Source organism: Poecilia formosa, unplaced genomic scaffold, assembly GCF_000485575.1.
Source record: "Poecilia formosa unplaced genomic scaffold, Poecilia_formosa-5.1.2 Scaffold118, whole genome shotgun sequence".
Taxonomy (NCBI): Eukaryota; Metazoa; Chordata; class Actinopteri; order Cyprinodontiformes; family Poeciliidae; genus Poecilia; species Poecilia formosa.
The window spans coordinates 799,676-818,350 of NW_006800057.1; the positions used below are offsets into that span (position 1 = coordinate 799,676).

The 18,675-nt window shown below is 37.0% G+C and overlaps 1 protein-coding gene across 1 annotated transcript in view; it reads right to left on the minus strand.

Moving 5' to 3' along the window:
• LOC103143964 (collagen alpha-1(XXI) chain) overlaps positions 1 to 18,675 on the minus strand; it is a 56,790-nt gene that overhangs the window by 35,349 nt on the left and 2,766 nt on the right. Inside the window, exons 2-14 of the mRNA XM_016675617.1 lie at positions 14,379 to 14,497; positions 14,114 to 14,250; positions 13,822 to 13,941; positions 10,668 to 10,784; positions 10,393 to 10,579; positions 9,176 to 9,341; positions 8,874 to 9,096; positions 5,557 to 5,730; positions 4,558 to 4,635; positions 4,443 to 4,454; positions 2,083 to 2,181; positions 1,072 to 1,125; positions 904 to 957 (exon numbers count right to left, since the gene is read on the minus strand). Of these exons, the coding sequence (XP_016531103.1) occupies positions 904 to 957; positions 1,072 to 1,125; positions 2,083 to 2,181; positions 4,443 to 4,454; positions 4,558 to 4,635; positions 5,557 to 5,730; positions 8,874 to 9,096; positions 9,176 to 9,341; positions 10,393 to 10,579; positions 10,668 to 10,784; positions 13,822 to 13,941; positions 14,114 to 14,250; positions 14,379 to 14,457 (1,500 nt within the window). The 5' untranslated portion in view covers positions 14,458 to 14,497. The remainder of the gene's footprint in view (positions 1 to 903; positions 958 to 1,071; positions 1,126 to 2,082; positions 2,182 to 4,442; positions 4,455 to 4,557; positions 4,636 to 5,556; positions 5,731 to 8,873; positions 9,097 to 9,175; positions 9,342 to 10,392; positions 10,580 to 10,667; positions 10,785 to 13,821; positions 13,942 to 14,113; positions 14,251 to 14,378; positions 14,498 to 18,675) is intronic.

Genomic DNA, 18,675 nt, shown 5'->3' on the forward strand with positions numbered 1-18,675 from the left:
GGCAAAAGAAAATAAAACTCATGCCAAATGTCTGCACAGACTTAACAGTACTAAGAGGGTTGAAGTTACTGCGTTTACAAACTCAGCCAAAATGGGGCGTTTTCATTCCACATTTTCTTTGATATTCTAATAATAAAAACATTCCAATTTGGGAAAGAAAGCAGCTGTTTTGAGAATTCAGTCAATATAGAGTATAGCTTACATAAGCAAAAACAAAAAGAGAGAATAGGGATTAACAATCAATATGCTAATTTGTGAATTAGCATAATGTCTGCTATTTTTCTAATCATAATAAACACATGAGACCTTCATGTTGGAGCTGTTAATTTAGTTCAGGATCTGTCAGCCCTGTGAACATAAATTAATTAATCTTAACCTGGCTAAACTAAACTTAAAAACAGGTTTTTTTCTAGGATACACTGGCAACAAGCTAGCTCTAGCATAACACCTTAGCTAGCTGATGCAGGAAAACAAGCAGTGGTTTAAAACTTATATGAACAACTTTTTAAAAACTGAAAGTTTATGTTATTGTTTTGCTAACGTGGGAACAATTTTTGGATAATTACTGTAGCCTGTTCAGTAATTTACAATATTGGTGATGCTGACGATTTTATTAACATGGAAGCAACCACCAAAGTTTTCTTCAGCATCAGTCCAATAAAGGCAGAGAATTTGGAATGTCACTGAACGTGTACTAATTTTTGTAATTAAAGTCAACAGTTTATGTCAACGTACACTGAACAGGACAATATACTTTATTGCTGACATTCATTTTTGATTATTTTATTAGCTATGACTTATAACAAATTTAGATACAGGCTGAAAATGCTATGTCCATAGGTTTGCAAGGAATCTCCTCTAACCACAATCAAAACTCATAAATATAAAGTAGAATAGCATTACTTTTATCCCTGGAAATCCAGGAGGGCCGGCTTCACCAGGTTTACCTTCTTTACCCTGAGGACAAAAACAAGTTGATATAATTTTCATCACATTTATTCAGTATGTGTCCTACAGAATGGAGGGAGCAACCTGAGGAAAATAATTGTGATGAAAGTGATCGGCACTTACAGGCTTACCATCAGGTCCCGGTGGTCCTTCCCTCCCTTTTTCACCTCTGAAACCCTGTAGCATTAAAAAATATCATGTGATTGGCAGAAATACTCATTGACCACAGCTTTATTTTGTCAGCTACGCCATGAGCTTGTCTTTAGGAACCTACCATTTGCCTGTCAGTCAATTATTCACTGTTGTTGTATGTTAGACTAACAACATTTTATGTGAATCCATTTACATTAAGCTTGGGGTAAATATTCTTCTGCATAATTACTATTACATGATTTTCTTTATTGGTGTTTTTATGCTAAAGCAATCAAAGCAACATTGTGTGTTCAGTAAAGAAACCCTGTGTTGGAAAATACATATTTCTTTACCAATATAGTTGAATATAGTTGTTCCAATAACTTCGATTGCCACATTGAAAACATATGGGCTTTCATAGCATGTCGTTATTTTTTGATATATGCATTAAACAGTGAAAATAAAAACTGAGAAAACTCAGCCGCCTGTTTCTTGGTGTAAGTTTAAAAAGGCACAAATAAGTGCCTTGGTAGTGCATCTGGTTGGGCCGCTCTCATTTTCACCGAATGAACAAAGACTCATCAGAAGAGACTTATTACAACCGAACCTCATCACAGATCATTAGTGGAAAGCAGAAGAACGCCTTGATATGTTTAGTTTTATTTTTGTTGCATGATGTGCTAAAACCACATCAACAGTCATTTACATTTCCCCGTTTCCTGGTTTTCATGTGCTGTGGGATTTTTTGTTGTTGTTTTGTTTAGTTTTTTTTTCCTGCCCGTTTTCATACAGCACATAACAGGAAATTAGCATCCACCATATATGCTATATGATGTGGGCAGACAATAATTGTTTAATCAAAAAAGTGGAAAAAGAAACAGCACTGTCAGAGCCTGATCTCTTTGTTTGTACAGCCTACACACGCACACACACATTTGATTTCATCAGAAGGGTAAATGTGGGGTCATTCATCAAGCGCCTCTGTATTTGTTTGTGTATTACCATCCGTCCTGGTGGGCCACGCTGCCCTGGTGGGCCGAGGGCACAGTTGCAGTCTTCTTCTTCTTCTTGTTCCGGGGTGGCTGTTCGATTCAGCGGACACTGGAGGACAAGGAAACGTTCAGACAAATCAGTCACATTTCAGCAGCTAAGCATTCTAAGACTCTGCTCTTGAAATGTCTTTGTTAGAAATTTGATTAAAGTTTTCAATTATCATATTTCACAAGCATAAATACCCATTTTGGTATTTTAATTATTTATTCAATAGTGCAGTTCTGCAGAGTAATAATGCAAAAATCCAAGATTTCACCTACACAAAGTGTAGGTAAAAGATCATATCTTCACTTTGCTTTACATAAGCATCATCAGAAGAACTGGAAAAAGTTCCTATTGCTGCTTGTTTTTAAATTAAACTGTAGAGCACTTCCCATGGTTTCTGGATATTATTTTTGTGCTGCTCCAAATGATTGTGCAAGTTCTCCTTTTTGTTTTGTCTAATGATATTAGATCTATATACTGTATCTTCTACTTATTTTCAGCACATTTTTTTTTCTATTTTAAAAATTGTTGATGCTTTTTTACTTTGTGAATTTGTCTCTTGCTCCGCCACTTGGGATTTGAAGGGGCAGTATTATGTGTATTCCACTCACATAATGTAATTGTATAGTACAATTAAGTATATATATTACCTTCAGTTATAGAAATGTCATAGAGCTTTGGAAGTCATGAAGAGCCCACTGCACTAAACAACACTGAAAACCTCCTGGTTATTCCAGGAGGTTTTTAATTTATTCCAGGATTAAATATAAATTTCTGAACTCTTCCTGAGTTCAAACATTAGTATTATTGTTTCTAAATAAGTATGAACTTATTTTCTTTGCATTATTTGAGGTCCAAAAGCACTGCATATTTTTTATTATTTTGACCATTTCTCATTTTCTGCAAATAAATACTAAATATTTGCTTGGAATTTTTGAGACATGTGGTAAGTAGTTCATAGAATAGAATGAACAATGATCATATTACTCAAATATAAACCTATTAAAAGATGTGCTGCTAAGTCTGTTTTTATATAAACAACAGCCCTAACCTGCCAAGCTGTACAAAAAGTTAAGTGTAGTCTACTTCTGTTATGTGATTCTATTAAAAGCAGTCCTGTAATACATTTATATGAATATATTGGGTCAAACAGAAAATTTGTTCTCAACTTTTTCCAAATAATATGTGCAGAAACCAAGACTTAAATGACCAAAATGGAAATTTGAGGCTTCAGAACAGAAGTCAACAAACCAATAAGTGATGTCACCGTAGCGACATCCAAGTCTCAGTGGTGCTCAGTTATGAAGAAAAGCCCAATTAAAATGCATGAGGAAAGGAAAAAAAAATCTGCCTTACCCTTTCATCATCCTGAGGATAAAAGAAAAAGAGAAAAACACACAAATTTTATATATTCAAACTTCCTGTGTGCAACTTTCATATATTTGAGAGATTAAAATGGCAAACAGCTCACCACAGAGTAGATTTCACAAGCAGTTTCTCTCTCGCTCTGGTGAGGATCACAGTACAGACGTAACTTCTGGATCTCCACCTGGACCAGCAGAACAGGAGAAACACTCAGAGAAAACCAGACTGAGCCAAATGACTGGACGGACAAACACAAAGCACTGCTTAATGGAAAAGACAAATAAAACTGATACATGATTGGGCCTGTCACAATAACAAATGTTGCTGGACATTAAATAGTCCCAGAAATAAACAATAGCATTGTTGTTTTGAGATCATTTTCAAGTAATATATTGATAATTTTGTAATACTGTAAGTTCAGCCTCTCAGACACCAGGAAACTTACATTTTTTAAAGAAAACTTCTAAACTAAATATCCAGGATACAACACAACAACCAAAAATAATAAATAAAACAGGAATGAAAACCACACAAAACCCAAACCGTAAATACAACGGATCATGAAGTCTCTGTAAGCTTTTTGTCAAGTTGGGCAAAATCAGTCAAAAGGATTATTGGTAGNAAGTCTGTTTTTATATAAACAACAGCCCTAACCTGCCAAGCTGTACAAAAAGTTAAGTGTAGTCTACTTCTGTTATGTGATTCTATTAAAAGCAGTCCTGTAATACATTTATATGAATATATTGGGTCAAACAGAAAATTTGTTCTCAACTTTTTCCAAATAATATGTGCAGAAACCAAGACTTAAATTACCAAAATGGAAATTTGAGGCTTCAGAACAGAAGTCAACAAACCAATAAGTGATGTCACCGTAGCGACATCCAAGTCTCAGTGGTGCTCAGTTATGAAGAAAAGCCCAATTAAAATGCATGAGGAAAGGAAAAAAAAATCTGCCTTACCCTTTCATCATCCTGAGGATAAAAGAAAAAGAGAAAAACACACACATTTTATATATTCAAACTTCCTGTGTGCAACTTTCATATATTTGAGAGATTAAAATGGCAAACAGCTCACCACAGAGTAGATTTCACAAGCAGTTTCTCTCTCGCTCTGGTGAGGATCACAGTACAGACGTAACTTCTGGATCTCCACCTGGACCAGCAGAACAGGAGAAACACTCAGAGAAAACCAGACTGAGCCAAATGACTGGACGGACAAACACAAAGCACTGCTTAATGGAAAAGACAAATAAAACTGATACATGGTTGGGCCTGTCACAATAACAAATGTTGCTGGACATTAAATAGTCCCAGAAATAAACAATAGCATTGTTGTTTTGAGATCATTTTCAAGTAATATATTGATAATTTTGTAATACTGTAAGTTCAGCCTCTCAGACACCAGGAAACTTACATTTTTTAAAGAAAACTTCTAAACTAAATATCCAGGATACAACACAACAACCAAAAATAATAAATAAAACAGGAATGAAAACCACACAAAACCCAAACCATAAATACAACGGATCATGAAGTCTCTGTAAGCTTTTTGTCAAGTTGGGCAAAATCAGTCAAAAGGATTATTGGTAGAAAATTGTGGGGCTTTTTTTAATTGCAAATCCAAAACTTGTAAAGGATTTTGCACATTTGCTGTATTAATAAAAAGGCATCTAGTTTTCAAATGTTTCTTGGGGCTCAATTGAAAACATTTATTCTCGGGCATAAAAACAGTATTTGTTAGTCACTTTGTTTCAAACTGTCAAGTATGATATTTTTTTTCACTAAAAACAATTTTGTTTTCAGTAAAAAATCTTTGGTCAAATGTTGTTCTACTTACTATAAAAGTTTGGTTATAAAATAAGGAATACTGAATGTAGGAAAATGATGTCGGAAATAATTTGACCCTGATTACAAATAAAAACTCTCTGTCTTCTTGAAGCAGCTGTGCTGGACAGGTCAAATCACTTTTGATACAATTTTGAAGCAGGTGGGGTCTGCACAAAGTCCGACCAACGACCAACAGGAAGGGCCCGCCTTCACTGGGGTTTAAAGTTAATAAGAATTTGTCGCATACCGGTACAGTGACCTGTGACCCCCGCTTCTTGGCAATCTGCGTCTTTCCATTGATATAAATGGGCTCCACGGGCTTCAGCGTGATCTCTTGGATCAGTTCGTCGTCAAGGAAACTGACGACATGCTGAGGGCTCACCAGAATCTTCAGCTGATGCCATTTCCCATCATACAGCGTCTGTAAAAGAATAGGAGTCAGACCAGTACTGCCATTATTTCAAAATTATCCCTAATGGCACATTAAAGGTGTATAAACCGAGCAGCTGAAACGCAGCTTTGTGTGACCATCTGCTCATTAACAAAGTCGAATGTGGAAACACTTTGGTATGTGTTCATTTTTCTTTCACTCAGCCTTCCGTTGACCGTCCGTCTGTTGGCTGTCTTACATGTGTGCACATGGGTTTCATCTCATGTAATTTTGCTCACAAATCCACAAACATGTATTCCCAAAATGATCCGCAAATAGTGAGCCATTAGGGACGAAAAAGTTCTTCCTTTTTCCATCACAAACCATTTTTAAAACGCAGAGAGGAAGGAAGAAACAGAGTCTCTGTTGTTTAGCTTGGATTATAAGCCACCATTTCCACAGTGACTAATGACAGGCTTCCCCATTGTGTCTCACAAAAACAAAATTAGATCCAACATGAGCAAATACAAACAGTGCATAAGTGCCACCCTGTTCCTCACCTCACTTTGAGGTGTAGGAAAAATCAACCTCCAGTAGGCTTTTCCCAAACAGAGTCACGATCCAACTGCTGCACAGCCGCAGACCTCTTTCCACTGCGGAAGTGGTCCAGAAGATGAAACATTTTCTTTAAGCATCTTCCCGGCTGCTGTCACATCCCATCTTCACCGGTTCAACGGAGGGTTGAAAATAGCAGCACACTGTGTGTAAATAAATGCTATTTTTACGTCTCTGGAAGTCGCAGCAGGGAGGTTCCTTTATAATAGGTACAAGGAAGGAAGATTGAACTTTGGAGAAACCGCTTTCTGACACAACATGTTTTTTTGGAGAGCAGAGCAGCACATTAGCTTCTGCAGAGCCATTTTAGACAAATACACCTTTCGTACTTTGTGAATTTGTCTCTTGTTCTACCTCTTGAGATTTAAAGGGGCAGTATTATGTGTTTTCCAGTCACACAGTGTAATTTTATAGCACAATCCAGTATTTATGTTACCTTCACTTACAGAGCTTGGGATGCAGCTTATTCTTTGGTTAGAGAAAGGGTGCAACATAATCCTATGTAATCCTTTCAATATGTAACTGTAAGTGATGTTTTAATCTTTGTAACTGTCCACTTCCATATTTGTTATCACTTTGAGATCCTTGGGAACAGGGTAGGAGGTCGCCTGGGGATGAGGGTTGAGGGGTGAGGGGGTCACACTGCCTTTTCTATTTCTATGTTGTATCCCACCTAATGTAACTATACTGTAATGTACATGTTGTTGTGGATGTAAAACAACTAAAATAAAAACATTTGATCGCAAAAAATAATGGGATGTCACTTATGTTTGTATGTGCGAGGGAAAACAAACAAAATCTTTTGGCTGTATAGTACGTGGTGTTTCCCTCCCCCTGGGGAGCTTAAATTGCTGAGTCAGCGTATGCTGTTATGTTTGCTAAATCTACAAGCTCTGCAAGTTTTGGATCTGATAAAACTTCCAAGGTTTTGTCCAAGGGATGGTGTTTGACTCCCCAAACAATCTGAGCACAGCTGGAAGTGATTTTTCTGAAGATTTCAAACATCTGATGTTGTGCAGGCCGCTCTTAGACCTCTTCATTAGACTTGCTCATACATTTCCTCTGTAACAAATGTTGGAAGTCAGAAAGACAATCATTGGATTTCTGCATTAAAAGCATACTTAAACTGTTAGCGACCAAGTTAAACCCCCAGCAAGAATGGTACAATTTGGATGTATTTTTAGTATTTGAAGATAAAAACATTTTTTTTTAATCCTTGTGTTTACAAATGGGGTCCAACCAACCCCACACCTGTATCACTTGTATCATTTGCCTCAGTCCTTGCACGCACAAGGGTTAAATGAATGTATGTACTTTATATAAAACTCAAAATGATCATATTAATATTTTGTGGATATAAACAATGTTCAAGTATTTGGAAGTGATGACGTTATGGGAACAATATGGAGTTATTGTTTTGGAGAAGAATTCAAATTATCAACCATCACTTCATACCTTATGTATCGAAACACCAACTAATGTTTTGTAATTTGCATTAGTAAAATTATTTTTTCTTAGAGAATAGAGCACCAAAACTGGCCCCTGCTCAGGGGCCCACATCCTTGTAAATCCAGCTCTGAAAAAGACAAATATTGCGTTTGAACAATGTTCAAAATAATGCAAATAACCATTTAGATTATTAATTCTGGATTGTCATCTGGTTAAATAAGTATTAAATGATTAAAAGATTATAAATATTAAAAGATCAAAAGCTCATTATTAAAGGTTCATGAGGTAATTTAGGCCTGAGGACAACAGTGAAAGGGTGGAATCCTAACATACAGCAATGGAGGGTTAGAAGTGAACTAGATGTTGTGGATTTCATTAGAAAATATTTATTTCAGTCTTTAAAGACATGACTTGGACTTGGAAAAAATCAATTGTGAACATCTCCATATGAACCACCTGCTCAGACTATCGCTCTGTTAAATCAATTTATGGTATCTGCAACATCTGACCAAGTCGTTTAAATATAGATTACTAAATTGTTTTCAAAATCAATCAATCAATCAATCAAATTTTATTTGTATAGCACATTTCAGCAGCAAGGCATTTCAAAGTGCTTTACATAATTAAAATAAAAACAGCATGTGAGAAAGAGATTTAAAAAACATAATTAAAACGTAAACAGTGAGAAAGAGAAATAAAAAGCTGTAGAACTTTAGTTGAGACGCTGTCAACTGGGACTCCAACCCTTTGGACTTTAGTCAAAACGCCGTTTGACAAGGACTCTAATTTCTCGGATTTTAGTCAAAACGCCGTTTGACAAGGACTCTAATCTCTCGGACTTTTTTTTTTTTAAAGATAAAAACATTAAAATCACCGAAACAGTGAGACAGAGGAAGACATTTTGAAAAAGATTTTTTTAAAAAAGATAAAAACATTAAAACTCCCACCCCTTTGAGGACCTCAGTTAAATGTCGTTTAACTATCGTTTAACTGGGGCTCTAACCCTCTGGGACTTTAGTCAAAAACACCGTTTGACAAGGACTCCAACCTATAGGTTAAATAACATTAATATCCATCCATTCTTCCTGACTTAATGCAAAGTGCTCATGTAATACTCTCTTTATACCAACCTTGAAGCCTTTTTTAAAGATGGCTTTTTGCTCTACTTCTGTCACACTGGTGGTGGTGAAGATGACAGACTGATCTTTTCCGTTGAGTGTCACCGCAGCCTGGATTTCCTTACTCTTGGACAAAACCCTCCAAAGGTCAAAGATCGACTGGCTAAAGTTCCCCTTCAGACGTACAGTGGCCACAAATACATATGAAGGCGGAAGACCTTCTGGGAAAATTTCTCTATGGAGAAATGGGTTAAAGATAATTAAATATGTTACATGATTGATTAAATAAAAAGGTGATTTAGACGCCTTGATACCTGGTGTTCTCGGTAATGTCTGTGGAAGAAGTGAGAGCATAGGCTGCCTCTGAAGCAAGGGAACCAGAAATCTTCTTGGCCTTCTTCTGAATGTTCATGCCCAACATCAGCTCGAAGCCCTTCTCATCACGAGAGGCCACTGGGATCCTTGTGGGGCAAACCGATTCTGAAGAGACAGGTTATTCATAAGTGGAACACATTGAAATAGTTACAACCAAAAGCATGTTGTCTTTTTGAAAGGCTAGCTAGTATGTGCTAGCTAGCCTTTCTACTCTTGTCTTAGCATGACAAGAGTAGAGTTCTCACCATTCCTACAATAATAACTTAGTTGTAGCTGAGAGTAGAATAAAAACATGCAACTTAAACTTGTCAAATTTGCTTCTTAGCATTGTGCTGAAGGGTATGGCTGTTCACCATGGTAGAGTTTTATAGATTTGTTTTGCTTTAGCTTAGGGCTCAATAGAGCAAAATGTGAATTGAATTGCTAGTATCTGCTAGCTAGTTAGCATGACAAAACTAGAATTCTCACCATTTCTACAATAATAAATTATTTGTAACCAAGAATAGGGTAAAAATTGCCAAATGTATTTAAAAACACATGCAACTTGAACTTGTCAAATTAGCTTGTTTAACAAGCTAATTTGACAAGTGGGAGGCCCGCTGGGAGGCTATCCATCACTATGATAGAGTTTTATAGATTTGCTTTGGTTTAGTTTAGAGCTAAAAAGACAAATTGAATAAATAGCATCATTACAACCTTATTCTCATAGTATTGTGACTTTACTGTTGTACAACTTTATTCTCGTAATTGAAATAAAAAGTGGCCTTGTGCATAGTTTCCTCATCTTGTTGGCATTAGATGTTGGGCTACATTTGTTACTAAATAATGTTGAATACTAAACAAGTTACATTTGGCTTCCAGTTATTTTTTTATATTTAATACAACCAATAGATGTTTGACAATTATATTTTAAGGTGGCAATAATATCAACATTATTGCCACCTACTGCCCTGAAAAGGGTATTACATTTTTTTATTCTGGATTATCATCTTGACAAAAGAGTGTTTCTTTAAGTAGAGGGAAAATATTAAAGAAATTAACACAAAGATTACACATGTTTACACTGAAGTTTTGATGCTGCTTGAAAAAATGCCCTTAACTCTTACAAATCTGAATATCAAAAAGCAATGCACTTCAAATAACTTAATTTGCTGACCTTCACATAGTTTCTGCTCCATTGAGTCTCGAATCCGGTCGATGTTGGTGTAATCTTGGGCATACAGGACATATGTAGATGACGGCTTATTGGCAATAGAAATCAGTTCTGAGGTGGTGATCTCACTGCCAACTCCCACTGCAAACACCGTAATACCCTGAGCTCGAGCCTCCATGCTTGCATCCACCTAAGGGAGAAAATGTAAAAACGATGAAGATAACCACTTCAGATAATTTTCCAAGTCATTTAATATGTCCATATAGGACTGCATTTACCACATCATCCTGAGATTTTCCATCTGTGACAACCACCGCTATACGGTTCTTGACCTGGCTGACCCGCTGGGAGGCAGAGAACACATGGTCCACTGCAAACTTGATAGCCCTGCCAGTCTGCAGAAACAATCAGAAAATACTGTTAAAGCAACTTAGTTTACCAATAAAATGCAAAAAACAAAAAAAAAAGATCAGAAATGTGTTTACGACCCAGTTCCGCCTGAACTTTTTCATTAAACCTTTACTGTACAACCAATTTATATTCCTAAAATACTAACATTTTATGTAATACAGTAAGAAAAAGTGGCACATAAAGTTGATATGGCATTGAGATAATTTGTGGTTTTCAGTTTTTTGTGTATAAAAAAATATTAAATGTGTGGCATGCTTTTAATTCTGATACCCATACATTAAAAGAATAGCGTCATTATCTGTAAAATGTCACCTTATTAGTGATCTGGTTCCATCTGTGTGTAATTTAAATTCAGCATAACAGTTTATTTATATAGCACCAATTCACAACAAAAGGCACTTTGCAGAAAAATAATTTCCAATTGATCCTACTAATCAAACAATACAGTATTCCCAATTCATTATCGTTATTGACTGTATTCATTACAAACTGTATACAAATGCACACCGTGCTGTAAGGTGTTTATATCTCAAACACTGTAAAAACTTATGTACAACCTTGAGTTGGTTTGTCACATAAAACTCCCAAAAATTTGTGGTTGACTGTAAAATTTAATCAAGGGATGTGTTTTCTGTTTCTGTTTCACTAATCTGTCTGCAGATAGAACAATATCAACTTACTGAGCTCAAAATCATATTTGTCCATTTATAGGATGTTTATTAAAATTATAAAACCCTTTCTACTTTTCTGTTTGTTTTTTGGTTTACTTAGGGACACTGCGGCATAAACTCCTATCTGAATGGAACATTTCCTTCCACAACCAGCCCAAGTCTTTAACTTTAGATTTAGGACTTAAAAGTAGGAAAGACGGCAAGGAAAAAAAGATTTTATATTGTTCTAAGTGAGAATACCAAACTGTCCAGGGTGTACCCTGCATCTCGCCCAGTGAGCGCTGGAAACAGGCAGCAGTCACCCTTTGACCCCTGCGTGGATGGACAGTAATATCAAGTAATATCCTTCACTTTCACATCCATTGAAATCAGGATGAAATGTGTTCACTGCCTTCTGTCTCTGAAACCTTGCAGGGCTCATTTGTTGCACAGCTCTTCATTTGTTTCTTCTTCCTTCAGCTCATTTCATGTGAATGATTTCAGCTTCAAACCCTTTGATTTAATATCCCATCTGATGTCCTGTCATGGCTTTGTTGATTCTGTTTTATTTTGTATAATCTTAATTTGTCTACTTCAGTGGAAATTTTGTGTTTTGATGTCTGTGTCTCCTGGCACAAAGTGCCTACAACACAATGTGATTTGTTTTGACAACAGAAGAAACAGATCAAATAAATGAGCAGCATTTTCTGGTATTAGAAAGTCAATATATTTTTGTACTGTCTAGTTTCTTTTCTTCATTGTAATTGTGCCACTGTTAAAGAGGGCTTTCAGAAAAATTCTTTATGGCAGTAACACAGTGTCAAACCCAGCCTCTAAATTTTGGGCATTTATTCCATTACACATTTGCAAATAATTGTTGAGTTTTTTTTGTTGTTGTTTTTTTTTAATCACTTGTGCTACAATTATTGACTGCCATGGCATTCATAATTTACCAATTTCATATTGTTGCAGCACACACAGAGATAGGGGTCTTTAACTATTCCACCTTGTACAATCTCTCAAATCCTTTAGGGATATTTTCTAAAATCCATAGAAGAAGGTAGAGAGTTTTGCTCAGCCCGTTTTGTGTTGATTTAGCCAAATGATTTGGATAATTACTTCGCAGAAGTAGCCAATGATGACAAATTTTCTGTTGGTGGCCTAAGCCATATAATCTTTATTTAAATTGTCCTGCTGTTTTTGCTCTATTCTAGTCAGGTTCTCAGTATTGTTTAGAGAGTGGGTGGGGTTCGATTAGCATATATACTTACAATGAAAAACTTTTTTGTTAAAGGGGCAATATTATGTATATTCTAGACACTTAGTGTCATTTTATCACATATAAAAATACTACAGATATCAAGTATGATACATATGAGAAGATATTTGACTTAAAATCGGACCTCTGTCTCTTCAAGAAACTCTGCCTCCAGAAAGTCATTTGGAATTTCTGAGATATGTTGGAAGTAGTTCATAGAATAAAATGAACAATGATCATATTACTCAAACATATACCTATTAAAAGTAAACTCAGACAAACTGATAATTTTAAGTGGTCTCTTCCAGAGCTGTACATATTAAACAAGACTTAAAAGAAATTTGACTCCATAATTTAATGCTTTGAAATAGGGTCTCTGTCTCTTTAAGAAACTCTGCTTTCAGGAAGTCATCACAACATGACTCCTCTATTAAAACTTTACAATTTACAATGTTTTTACCAGTGTCGCTCTGAAAAGTAGCTCATGTAGTGAGCTCTACAAATGTGTAGTTCCAACAAGTGTTTGCTAATTGCTGCTGGCTAGTCTGAAGGAGTTGAGCGGGCAACTCGCTGACAGTGTAGTGAGAACACAATACCAATGGTAATGCATTCAACTTTGCTAGAACCAAACCAAACATTGACTAACTAGAGTGAGACTTCACAATGGAGAAGGGGCTTTAGTGCATGCTTTGAAGTTTGTTTTTTTTTACTTTATAATCTCCATAGCTTTAGTCCTCAGATGTCCTTATTTGTTGCAGTTCGAGTTCCTTTAAACTGTAGATGCCAGATTTAGGTATTAACTATTTTCTGTAGCCATTTATGGTGTGTGTGAAGATTCTTGTACAGCTGCCTTACTTGAAAGCCATGTTCCCTTGTTTTTCACATTTTAGAGAATGACGTAGAGAAAGTTTACCTTTTCCCAAACTGCATCAATAAGCTCAAATCAAAGGTTTAATTTTAATTGTTTTTTCAATATGAAATTCTTCGACCACAATAAAAGATTGGTATATTTTAAAGCTGTGTATACATCTTTACCAGGGGTGCCAATGGGATTGGATGGTGCTATAAGTCAGGACACACTTTGCGGTAAAAGACACGCCCCTGCTGTTTTACCTGTGTATTCCCTCCCAGGTAGTTGATGTTTTGTATGGCCTGGATGAGCTGAACTCCACTATGGTGCGTCCCCAGCGGTATTTCCAGTCGGGGTGTGTCACTGTACTGGACCACGGCCACCTACAGCAGAAACACGTGGAGTTGGGAAGAAGCATCATACACCATGATTTGTCTTTGTAAATTCTAATAGTAGCAGAATTATACGGTTTCCACTGGTTGATGTTAAGAATATGACACTTAGGATTCCAGACACCAACGTGAAAAGTATTTTCACTTTTCATGTTGGTGTTACCTGCGTATAATGAAGGCTGATGTCAAACTGGCTGCTGATGTTGATGAGCCATAGCTTGGCGGTTTCAAAGTCATCCGGGCCGACACTCCAAGAACCATCAACAATGTACACCAGGTCATTTACAGCTGTGCTGCACCCTGGGCACACATAGAAATACATGCAAAAGAACTTCTGAATCAATTCAAAACTTCCTCCATGTCATACTACTTTAGTAGTCCAGTGTGTCTATTTCTTGAACAGTAGAGTGTAACAACTTCATCCGTACCGGCTCGGACATCTTCTTTCTCCACAGCTTCTGCTGCTAACAGAAGCAACATCACACTCCATACTGACCACAGCAACATGTTTCTGTGGAGAGGAGTTTGTCTTCTGCTCAATCACAACCTGTTGTAAACACAGATAAAAAGGCATTTTAGCAACACTTTGGTAGAGCGCAAATTGACATGCACTTTGAAGTTCATTGATGTAAGTTTTGTTACATCCTAAATGCTCAAGGGCAGCTGTATTATTTCCCTTGTAAAATGTTTCGCCTGTCGTCCGAAAGGGTTCTTCAGTTCTGAACATGGTTGAAAGTAACAGGCTTACAAATCGTAGTCTGAACAACCACATCATTAGGGACATTAGGGTCATTAAAGGTCCAATTCAGACATATGAGTCACTGGCTGTTGCCTCTGTTCAGCTTAGTGTTGGAGTTGTTGCTGCTTAATGATTCCAACATGTCCCAAATGATACCATGTTAGTTATTTTGGTCACATGTCCCAAGGTGCGGACTGCTGAAGAACCCTCTTAGGGAGATGAGTTGAGGCTGCAGAGTAGGTGTTAGAAAAATGAAATCCCAGTTGTTTAATGTTGGTTTTTCATAGCTAACACAGATGGTCCCTTTCACAAACATGGAGAAACGGCATTTGGCTTTTAGGCACTACAAGTCTAGAACAAACTTCCAGAAAACTGCAAAACAGTTGAAACACTGAGTTCCCTTAAATCAAGACTAAAACTCACCTGGTCAGAGTTATTTTTGAACCATAATAAATGGAACATATTCGATGTGTACTGACAATTCTAACGATGGCACTCGACAAAATGTCATGTCTGTTACTGGTTTCACATTTGATGACTGTATGAAGTGTTTATGATGTTTTTAGGTTTTTAACGTGTAAAACACTTTGAACTGCCTTGTTGCTGAAATCTGCTATACAAATAATATTGATTGACTGCTGACTGTTGACCCGATGTTTTTGTTGATCTTTCTTGAGTCATCCACTTCTGTTTAGTTTGTCCAATGGAGAGGTCTGAGCTGGACTGAATGTACCTTTCCATTGAGCTTGTGTTGAGGTGTTTCATCCTTGGGATGAACCAGTTTCTGTCTGAGACAGTTGGGTTTCTTGACCGAGCTAATGGAATAAGTGAGTAAGAGAGAACAAGCTGAGGAAGAGCCTGCAACAGAAGCATAATGAAGCTGAAAATATGTCCATAAATACCCATAAATCACAGAAATAAATTATTGGACCTTTCTATTCTTTCCCCTCTCTGAAGTCAAAGTAGGTTATTGTTGACAGGATCTGAGATGAAGTCAGTATTAGAATAAACATGAAAAGACGCCTTCTTGCCTTCCCAGGCATTATATTCATAAAGTGTCATATAAAACTGCCTTTGAATATATGCTTTTCACATAAAAAAAATACAACAAACTAGAAATATATCTGTTTTCATTTTGACGCTTGTTGACAAACTTTGCACCTGTGCTCTTCTCCCATGGCAACTGCACAAGAAGAAATGTGGGTTTCGCAGTCTGTCTGCAGAGGTTCCAGAAGAGGCTGAATGAGGCTCTTTGTGTATTTGACAGATAATGTTTGTGGACACAGATCAGTGCCCTCATAACCAAACTCTGCTGTAATCATGAGTTAACACACACTATAAAATATCTGGCCTGAGAATCCAGACTGCCTTGTGAAATGGTCAGTCTTTTCTTCCTTGCCGTCCCCTTTATTAAACTGCTTCCGTGACTTTTCGTCCTGTTCCATCTGGTGCGCACACAGCGCAGCAGAGCGTTTACTGCTCGGCTCTTTCCATGTTCATTTCTTCAGAGCACACATGGTTCCGCCGACCGCAAAGCACCGGCCAGAGCAAACAACATTGCGGGTGTCACGCTGAACAGGGAAGGCACAAACACAAATAAGGCCGTGAGGGCTGCAGGGAACCCAACGCCAACGAGCTGACGAGAGTTGGAACCTCGTAATCCCTGTTCTATATCCGCCCTGCGATGTGCTGCTAAAGAAAAACGCACATTGCGTCAAGACACGTATGAGATTTTTTTACGAGCTGAAAAAAAAACAAAACAAAGTTTGACGCTGTTATGTTCTTTTATGAAGGACACTGGATCTAAAACAGTATGTTCCCCTCCCTGTAAAAATGAGGAAAAATGGAAATCATTTGATTTCAATCTTTTTCACTCTCATGCACAAACCAACTTGGGGAAAAAAAGAAAAGAATTTGTTGGTAACTAGTAAAACTGTGGAATTCTCTCTTACTGTTTTTACTTTGCCGATTCCATTGATTATTTTTTTAAAAGAAACTAAAAATCTACTTCATCTTATGTTTGATGAGCATTTCCTTTGTGTTTTGTGAAGCAATTTCTAATTTTACTTGTTAAATGTGATATATCAGTAAAATTTTACTTACTAAAGAATATGCTGGAAGGAAACATAAAATAATTTAAAAGTGCAAGAACTTGGTTCATGCAAACAGTTTTCATTCAGTTTTAGAGCCCAGTGTTTATTGTGGCTTGGCAATATTTACTCTGCCTTGCAAATCTTTTTTAAAATTTATCGGATTATGTGGACATTCCCACATATTTTCTGACTTCTCCTTTAAAGTGATTCTCTTGTTGACTTTTTAAAGCAAATTCTGACTTATCATAAACCTAGAAAATAGAAACCTTTCTTCCTCTTCAGATTTCTCATAGATGCATAAATGGTTGAGCCGAAATGACTGAATTGGTTCTCATGGTCGCAGTTGCATGACAAAAATTGCACCCTTTTGTTCTCAGACTCGTGTCGTCCACCTCTTCTTATTCCTCTTTTTGCTCCTCTCTGAATGCAAACCTATTGTGTGACTGGACTGAATTCTGTGAGTGTGTTTGTTTATGTGGAGAACTCTGCTCAACTTCCAGAAGTCGGTTTTTCAGCCAACTTTGGTCCAACCATGATGGGTTCTTACAGGTGTGGGATCAAATGTGACGCTACTCCTTGAGCAAAAGCCTAATTTCCATCTGTTCAAAAATGACCCCTGAGCATGATGCCACCACCACCCTGTTTGGGGTGGCTGTGGTGTTATTCTAAGAGATCTTCAGTGTTGTTCTGGTGCCAAATAGGATTTTGTCCACAAATCTCAGCCTTGTTTTCGTCAGACCACAACATAATGACTTGGATGTCTGAATAATTTCCTTGGAATTAAAGATTTTTGTTTTTTGATCTCACTCCTTATTCTACACATATAATACATGTAGGACCAGCAACCTCTTACTTGGCCTCTTCAGACCTATGTAAGCCAGCTTAAAATGTCACCTCTGTAATAATGTTATTATTATTTTAAAATAAAATCCTTATTTTACAGCAAATAAGGACACTCTGGTGCTCTAAAGAAAAGGGAAAAAACTAGAGAAACATTGAGCCTGTTTATGACATACTGATCTCTATTTAGAGCATCAAAAACTCCACACACACACCCCTCACTCCAATATCCACCTTTCTGACTCCAGTGCGGTGCCTCAGACCTTCATTATTCATTAGGGGCGCATATGTGTGGCTAGGTGGCTTCTGAAACGGGATTCCTCCAAAACCCAACCTGACATCTGGAAAACCATGAAGTGCAGTGCGCTGACCACATCAGCTGCCTCTGCCGGCTCTGCAGGATCACACAGCATTCCTTATGTGCAGATGCTGCTGGGGTTGCTGTCCACCATTACGTAAAAAAAAAAGCTTAGACTAAAATTAGCTGTTCTGGAAATGCTGTGTGCACTTACTGGCTTGTTAACTGTAAGGATTGCTAAAATGTACCTGTGCTTGTTTGTCGCAAAACTCAAGAGTTGGTTTCGCAAAATTTCAACTTAAAAAACAAAAAAAAAACAGTAAAACAAGTAAAAGGATGGACAGGACAGACAACTGCACACACACACACACACACACACAGACTTTGAGGTACATATAAGACAGGGCAAACCTATAAGAATCTCTGTTAGAGGAGGTAAAACACTCTGGAGTGAAGTAACTTGAAACATCCAGCCCAGAGGTCAACCTGTGGCTCCTGAGCCACAAACGACTCTTTTCACCGTCCATAATGGCTCGAAGTAATATGGTTTTAAAAAATTAAGAATCATCTAATATTTTTAAAAATAGATATAATAACAACTGGTTTTAGATATTTTTTTGTCATGGAATAATTGCATTGACTGCGACACACTGGCGATATATAAAATGCACAAAATGTTAAATGTATGCCTGATAAAAGAAAAAGGGATGCAGTGCTTTGCTACACTATCACTAGATAAACAGGTCAGGAAAAAG